Raw genomic sequence first — 8,711 nt, forward strand, 5'->3', positions numbered from 1 at the left:
TATAAAAATGTATATTTCCGTCAAAAAAAACATGATCCAAAAGTCAATTCCTATTAATAGAACATGTTGAACACATAATTGTGTCAAAAGAACTGGCATTGAAAGAGGTACAAATGATTCTACCAAATATAAACCTCTCTTTCTCTCTACCTATGATCCCGCGTGGATCAGCGAGTAAAAATATTTTTTTGCGTCAAATGTCGTTTTAGCAACAGTCTGGTAAATGCAATTTTTTGCTTGATTTTGGCATAAATTTGAACACACTAAGAGAGGCTGATGCCTTGTTTGACTATTGGGCATCCACTGTTACACTTAATCGTCGGGTGTGTGTATAGAGAGAACATGCCAAATGGGCACAATGCTAAATGAAACATGTAATTGGATTTTCTGTGTTTTTTCAAATTCTAACCACATAGATGTGTTTAACGTTATTGATTTAGTAAAAATCAACACTTGGATCATGATTTTTGGATAAAAAAATGTTTGACTCATCAAAGATTTATGAAAATTGTAAGCATAGATGTCATCTATAGATTTTGTTTAGTGGGAACCGACTTTTAAATCACCAGAATATATTGTTTTTAAGGTGATCCAAAATCAATGGCTATGAAGACATCAATTTTTTTTTGGCTCATAAAAATACATTTGTTCATCAAAAAACGTGACCCAAGAGTTGATTTTTACTAAATCGATATCGAGCATGTTAAACACATCTAACTGTTCAAATCTATCATAAAACACTTCAAACCATGGGTCAAACCGGACATAACCATAAAAGAAGGCCTAATATGTTTCAGTTTTCTCTATATATATGAGTTAAAATTTGCTAAAGTTCTTTGTATGTTTTAGTGTTTTTTCTCACATCTAACATCTATCTAACACCACACATGTAATCTACATGTTTTGTTTAATGAGAACTGACCTTTGGATCGCTAGAATCCTATATGTATATAGGTTTTTTTAGTGATCCAAAGCAATGGCTATAAATGCATCAATTTTTTCTTACTTATAAAAACATGTTTTATCCAAAGATGAGTGTACTAGTGTAAACCCCCTCCTATGATTTCATCGGAGTGGATGACCGTTAAAAAAAAAGAAAGACGTTTTCCCATTTGAGGGAGCCACCTTCGATAAACGGAAAAGGACTGAAGATAAACCTCACCCCCAAAATATGCGGGGGGGAGTGAGGTTTATCCTCAACCCCCTCGCCCTGCGTGAGGGCTATAAAAACCCTCACGCAGGCCCTCTTCCCCCACCCTGCATCGAGAGTGAGAGAGAGAGGAAGCAGCAGACAATGAGGGAGAGAAGAAGAAAAAAAATTGTAGGACACTTACCGGATTCTGGCATCGGCGACGAGGTAAGCCTCCATTTCTTCTTTTTTCTTCTTCTTCGTCTTCGTTTTCTCCTTTTCATTCTTGGCAAAGGAGGGGCTGACAACCATGGCTGTCGACGAACTTTTCTTAAACGAAAAAACAAAAAAAAATAGAGGTTTATGAGAGAAAGAGAGAGAGGAGGGGCGGTGGTCGATGCCGACGGCCAGTCCCTCAACCACAGGGAGGAAGGAGGGAGAGGGCCGACAACGATCGACCCTCTGCATTTGTAAAAACGAAAGGGGCTCTGCCCCTTTCGCTTTTAAGTTTTTAGTAGGGGATCGGGTCGGTCTGGACGCGACATAGACTGAACCTATCGGTCTGGGTCACGCCCAGACCGAGCCAACCTTTAAAAAAAAGGGGTCGGTTCAGCCGGGGTGTCACCCAGACCGAACCGTGTCGCACCCAGATCGAACCACAGGGTTCTTAAAAAATATATATATATATATATATATATATATATATATATATATATATATATATATATTGGTCGAACCGGTTCAGACCAAACCGACTTTGGTTGAGTCGGTTCAGATCGAGTCTGAACCAAACCGATTTGGATCAAACTGGGTCAGATCGAACTGGTTCGGTCAGACTGGGTTTCATTTCTCAATTCAGATCTAGTTTGATCTGGATTAGACCAATTCTGAATTCAGTTAACCTGGATAGATCCAATTAGAACCGGATCCAAATATATCTGAGTCTAGATCCAGATCAACTATTCTGGATGTCGAATAGAACTGGATCTAGTTCGAATCAGTTCTAAATTCATATTAGAATTGGATCTGATTGGATCAGTTCTAGATCCATATCAGAACTGGGCCTGAATTCAGTCAAACAGTTCTGGATTTAGATGAGTTATGGATCGAGATTCAATCAGACAGCTTTGGATGCAGATCAGCATTGGACCTCAATCAGGTTAGAATTATTTTTAAATTTTAAGAATAAATCCAAAATGACCAAATTACCTTTAAGTGTACTTGAGATCTATTTTGATAAAATGGACATAACTTCGCACTCCGAACTCAGAATCGAGTAAGGTTTGGTGCATTGGACTCGTATCGCAGAGAGAAATTTGTCTATCTACTGATTTAGTGAAATCAAAGAAAAAATTGAGGTCTCACGAGTCAATTGAAGAGAAGTATTTTAGTAATTATGTTAGAATATAAGAGATTTTGTGCGCTAATATGAATATGCTTATGTAATGTCCAGATCCTACAGTCAAATCATCTTAAGACTCGATTGCAACTAGAACACAGTATTTGCACTCAAGCTAAAGAATATTATAAGTAATTTCAGATGTGGATAAATATTTTTATGTTGCATATTATTATTGTGAATTAACATGATTAGCATGATAGTTTTAAGTATAAAGATGATATGTATAAATTGATCATGCATGATATTATGAGATGATTGCATAACCATGTTAATTGTAGAATACATATTATTTATTGTATGTCATGAATGTTAGAAAGATTATTTGTGATAACATATTTATGTGATAAACTGTTTATGACATGCATTGTGATGAGATTGTGTTTAGACTCGAGTCTCAATTTATTCTATTCATATTGTATGAATGAATGTATTGAAATTAATATGCATAACATCTTAAATCCCAAAAGTGACAACATGTGGTAAGTGCTACCTGGTTCGCGGCTTTGGTGCAGTCCCCATGGAGAGTTGACCACCGGTGATTTAACGATGTGAAGACCCTACATCGTTGTGTGCTTATTATGAGATAAATGTGAGTCTTAATATCATCCTGAGATTAAAGAATGAGATCTATCGGGATCATTTCATGATATCACTCATGAGAGAATGAGTGAAACACGAGTTTGTGAATGTGGGTCTATGTGTTGAATTTAGCATATGGCTTAGGGTTACACTAACACAGTTTTTGAGAACTCTAGACAACCATGGATGGTTGAGAACCATCATGATTAGGATTAGCATGAACCATACCGGGATTGAGATTGGGATTAAGTCTGACCTCTCGCCTAGCTACCGACAAGATCTCATTTTTTTGTTTTACTGCAGTGACTGGTGGTCCGGAGATCATTGAGAGTGTATGGTTCATTGTCTGGCCAATATATAGAATTGAGGTGTTCTACGTGGGTAGCTATGCCCATAGACGATTATGACCGATATAGCCGACCTAGGATTAGTTGAATGTGACAAAGTATTTAAGAGAGTTAATGTGAGATAATTAAAACATGCAAACTTATGTGGTGTGTCAAAAACTAAACTCAAACTAGGGGTTTAGAATCCACTACAGTTGTAAGTTTAAATGTTATTTACTTATAATTATTTCTTACTGGGTTGTATACTCACCCCTTCTTATTTAATTATAATTGTAGGTTTCAGGCACATTAGTACGTACAAGACTTAATCGACTACTTCTTTGACAAAGCACTTGATAGTTTTTACTTTCTTGCCATTGAACATTTATGTAATTATTACTCTTTTTTTATTATAAATGCTGAACTACATAAAGAAAGTGAGTTATTAAAAGATAATGAAAAAAAATGTAGTCATGTTTTATATGTGTGAACTCTATACACTTTTCCTCTGAAAAGTAATACCAACCAAATTCGAACTCTCGAGATCCCAGATCGAGGCGTTACAAAATGATATCAGATAGACTCATTGCGTCAAATGTCATTTTAGCAACGGCTAAAACACTAAGAGCGACGAACACCTTATCAAATGATCGGGCATCCCGAGTGTGTATACAAAGAGAACATGTTGAGTGTTTTTTTCAAATTTCAACATTTCAACTACATGCATTTAGCATGATTGATTTACGAGAAATCAACACTTATCATTTATCATGAATTTTGAATAAGAAAAATGTTTGAATCAAAGATTTATGAAAATTATAGTCTTTCGATTTTTGAAACCTTATAAAAACATCATATTTAAACTAAATGTGAAAATAACTAAAACACCTCAAATAATGACATCACTTATTAAAGTAAAAAAGATAACTTTGATAACTTATTAAAGTTACTTTTTTGAAGTCAAAAGACTTGCAATGCCCAAAAAAATAATCAGGAATTTTAAAAAATAACATTGTTTCAAGAGTATTTTAGTTATTTTGATAATATTAAACTCAGTTAGCTTAATGTTAGATTAACATTATACATATATATATATATACATATATATATATATATATATATCAGATCTGTATTTGTTATAATATATATTTTCTTTTGACTAATTGGAATCAAATTAGATTGAATTATGTAAAATTTAATAAAAAATAGATAAAAATTAACTAAGTTTACATTTTAATTAGTATAACTTTTTTTTTGGCTTACCTTAATACAAAAGAACAAGAACTCTCACCTCAATTCCACGAACAAATAAAAAATAATATGAATTCTGAAAGAAAAAAAATGAGTGATTTGATGAGAACTCTCTTTGGGATAATTATTTAGATTGAGAATCACTTTTCCATTCAATGATTCAAGGATAAAGACACAATCACATAAGGCATAAAAAGGAGCACAGCACCAAAATAACAGAAAAGAAACACCACATGATAAAGGAAAGATACATAAAGATAAAAGCTTAGTTTTTGTAGACGTAATGCCCATTGCAACCATCCCACCCAAGGGTGGCCACAATGAACCACCGCCCATCATTCCCAGAACATATCACTAAAGAAGAAAACTAAGACCGAAAGCAAACACAGCTTTCATGACGACGCAGAGACACCGGACCAGTGAAGACGATTCACAGACCACCGCGGAGACGAAGGACAAGGTGGAGGGTGGATTCCTTCTGGATGTTATAGTCAGCCAGGGTGCGACCATCCTCGAGCTGTTTACCAGCGAAGATGAGACGCTGCTGGTCCGGTGGGATCCCCTCCTTGTCTTGGATCTTCGCCTTCACATTGTCAATCGTATCCGAGCTCTCAACCTCCAAGGTGATGGTTTTCCCGGTAAGGGTCTTAACGAAGATCTGCATACCACCACGCAGACGGAGCACCAGATGGAGTGTGGACTCCTTCTGAATGTTGTAATCGGCGAGGGTACGCCCGTCCTCCAGCTGTTTCCCTGCAAAAATCAGACGCTGCTGGTCCGGGGGAATGCCCTCCTTGTCCTGAATCTTCGCCTTCACATTATCAATGGTGTCCGAGCTCTCCACCTCTAGGGTGATCGTCTTCCCTGTGAGGGTCTTGACGAAGATTTGCATCCCTCCCCTGAGACGGAGGACGAGGTGCAGGGTCGATTCCTTTTGAATGTTGTAATCGGCCAATGTCCTGCCGTCCTCCAGCTGCTTCCCTGCAAAGATCAGACGCTGCTGGTCCGGGGGAATGCCCTCCTTGTCCTGAATCTTCGCCTTCACATTGTCGATGGTGTCAGAGCTCTCCACCTCCAGAGTAATCGTCTTGCCAGTGAGGGTCTTGACGAAAATCTGCATGCCTCCCCTGAGACGGAGAACGAGGTGGAGGGTCGACTCCTTTTGAATGTTGTAATCGGCAAGGGTGCGGCCGTCCTCAAGCTGTTTCCCGGCGAAGATAAGCCTCTGCTGGTCCGGTGGGATCCCCTCCTTGTCCTGGATCTTGGCCTTGACGTTGTCAATGGTGTCGGAGCTCTCCACCTCGAGGGTGATCGTCTTCCCGGTTAAGGTCTTGACGAAGATCTGCATCCCCCCTCTCAGACGGAGGACGAGGTGAAGCGTCGATTCCTTCTGAATGTTGTAGTCGGCCAAGGTCCGGCCATCCTCCAGCTGCTTTCCGGCGAAAATCAGACGCTGCTGGTCTGGGGGGATGCCCTCCTTGTCCTGAATCTTAGCCTTGACGTTGTCGATGGTGTCGGAGCTCTCCACCTCGAGGGTGATCGTCTTCCCGGTTAGGGTCTTGACGAAGATCTGCATCCCCCCTCTCAGACGGAGGACGAGGTGAAGCGTCGATTCCTTCTGAATGTTGTAGTCGGCCAAGGTCCGGCCATCCTCCAGCTGCTTTCCAGCGAAAATCAGACGTTGCTGGTCTGGCGGGATGCCCTCCTTGTCCTGAATCTTAGCCTTGACGTTGTCGATGGTGTCGGAGCTCTCAACCTCGAGGGTGATCGTCTTCCCGGTTAAGGTCTTGACGAAGATCTGCATCCCCCCTCTCAGACGGAGGACGAGGTGAAGCGTCGATTCCTTCTGAATGTTGTAGTCGGCCAAGGTCCGGCCATCCTCCAGCTGCTTTCCGGCGAAAATCAGACGCTGCTGGTCTGGAGGGATGCCCTCCTTGTCCTGAATCTTAGCCTTGACGTTGTCGATGGTGTCGGAGCTCTCCACCTCAAGGGTGATCGTCTTCCCGGTTAGGGTCTTGACGAAGATCTGCATGCCTCCCCTTAGGCGGAGCACAAGGTGAAGCGTCGACTCTTTCTGAATGTTGTAGTCGGCCAAGGTCCGGCCATCCTCCAGCTGCTTTCCAGCGAAAATCAGGCGTTGCTGGTCTGGGGGGATGCCCTCCTTGTCCTGAATCTTAGCCTTGACGTTGTCGATGGTGTCGGAGCTCTCAACCTCCAAAGTGATGGTCTTCCCCGTCAGGGTCTTGACGAAGATCTGCATCCCCCCTCTCAGACGGAGGACGAGGTGAAGCGTCGATTCCTTCTGGATGTTGTAGTCGGCCAAGGTCCGGCCATCCTCCAGCTGCTTTCCAGCGAAAATCAGACGTTGCTGGTCTGGGGGGATGCCCTCCTTGTCCTGAATCTTAGCCTTGACGTTGTCGATGGTGTCGGAGCTCTCAACCTCCAAAGTGATGGTCTTCCCCGTCAGGGTCTTGACGAAGATCTGCATGCCTCCCCTTAGGCGGAGCACAAGGTGGAGGGTCGACTCTTTCTGGATGTTGTAGTCGGCCAGGGTGCGCCCGTCCTCCAGCTGCTTCCCAGCGAAGATCAGCCTCTGCTGGTCCGGAGGGATTCCCTCCTTATCCTGGATTTTGGCCTTAACATTGTCGATCGTGTCGGAACTCTCGACCTCGAGAGTGATGGTCTTTCCGGTGAGTGTTTTTACGAAGATCTGCATCTGCAATCATAACAAAAGCAGCAAAATATATAAGTCCTCCAATCTAGATCCATAACTCTTGGAAAAGGGAAAAAAATCAAACAAAAACGAGAATAAATATAGAGGTCAAAATCGAAAACCAAGTAATAGGATTACCATATCGGATAAAAAACTGTAATTTATACGAAAACAATACATATAATCCAAAAAAGGAAAAAAATACTATGATGAAAATCACAAAATAACTTGCAAAGTACTGCATAAACCAAATCAAAAGGGAGAAGATAACAACCAGCGATTTACCAGGAAAAGGGAAATTTTGTTTTAAAAAAAAAACGATGATGTGACAAAAACAGGCATCCGATCAACCTTTACCTATCTCTAATCGATAGTATCCAAGAGATAAATAAAGTAATGGTTATAAGAACAGATCATCAAATATTTGTAAAAAAAAAAAAAAAGACAACAAATCAGCCAGATCGATGTCCAGAAGGAGCAGATCTTCCAAATCGAAAAGCAAGATAAACCAGATCTCACATCTACCACTAAATATCAGATCGAAAGCATAGGAAAACAAAGAAAAACAGCAAATATCAAAATATTAACCGACGCAAACGAAGCAAAAACCAGATCGAATGCGAAAAGGCAATGATCTGCTAAATAATCGAAAGATCAGATGATAAAAAATCAATCTTGAAAGATCAGATGAGAACAACAGAGGAACGACTGACCCCTCGGCAAGATCAGAAAAATAAATAAAATATTCAACGCTTATTTTCTTAAAAACAGGCAAAAAGAGAGAGAGAGAGAGAGAGAGGAAAAAATGGAAAAAGAGGAAGGAGAGAGAAAGAGAGGACTCTTACCTTGATAAGAAGAGAGAAAATGAGAAAGAGCACAGAAAGCCTTCTTGAAAGAGAAAGAGGAACAGAAAGAAGAAAAGGTTCAGAGGATGAGAGGGGAAGGGAGGGCAGAGGCGCTATTAATAATGGAGCGGTCGCCCAACCTCTTCCGTCTTCCATTACCAATTACGGGACCGCCACGATAGCTTTCCCAATTACAAATGGACACGTGTCTTGAATGACCTAGAATCCGCGCTCCATACGCAATCGCTTTAGTCTCTGAAAACTATCAACTTTGGTAACCCACCACCGACTCGTGAAGATTCGTTTCCCTTCTAGCTACGTCTTCTCCCTCTCTCTTTCTTGGAAGGTCAGGTGGGTTCTCCCTTCTTGCTTGAAGGTAGGGTGGTCAACGCGCCCAAGCTTGGTATCAGACGGACCCAACAGACGTGTTTAATGGGTTTCATGGGGACCCACCGCACAGGATGAG

At 40.8% G+C, this 8,711-nt stretch overlaps 1 protein-coding gene across 1 annotated transcript; it reads right to left on the reverse strand.

The window, feature by feature from the left end:
* Positions 1-4,785: 4,785 nt before the first annotated feature.
* On the reverse strand, positions 4,786-8,381 carry LOC149844387 (uncharacterized). Its single transcript, XM_089994406.1, has 2 exons — positions 8,246-8,381; positions 4,786-7,403 (listed from the first exon to the last, which is right to left on the reverse strand). Exon 2 carries the CDS (start codon positions 7,401-7,403, stop codon positions 5,118-5,120), a length of 2,286 nt encoding a protein of 761 aa, XP_089850532.1. The 5' UTR covers positions 8,246-8,381; the 3' UTR covers positions 4,786-5,117.
* Between the last annotated feature and the right edge of the window lie 330 nt (positions 8,382-8,711).

The sequence above is a fragment of the Nuphar pumila genome, chromosome 2 (assembly GCF_984573655.1).
Source record: "Nuphar pumila chromosome 2, dmNupPumi1.hap1.1, whole genome shotgun sequence".
NCBI lineage: Eukaryota > Viridiplantae > Streptophyta > Magnoliopsida > Nymphaeales > Nymphaeaceae > Nuphar > Nuphar pumila.

Bases quoted from the DNA above. Each gene is read 5' to 3' on its own strand.
- LOC149844387 (XM_089994406.1), bottom strand. From the start codon at position 7,403: ATGCAGATCTTCGTAAAAACACTCACCGGAAAGACCATCACTCTCGAG.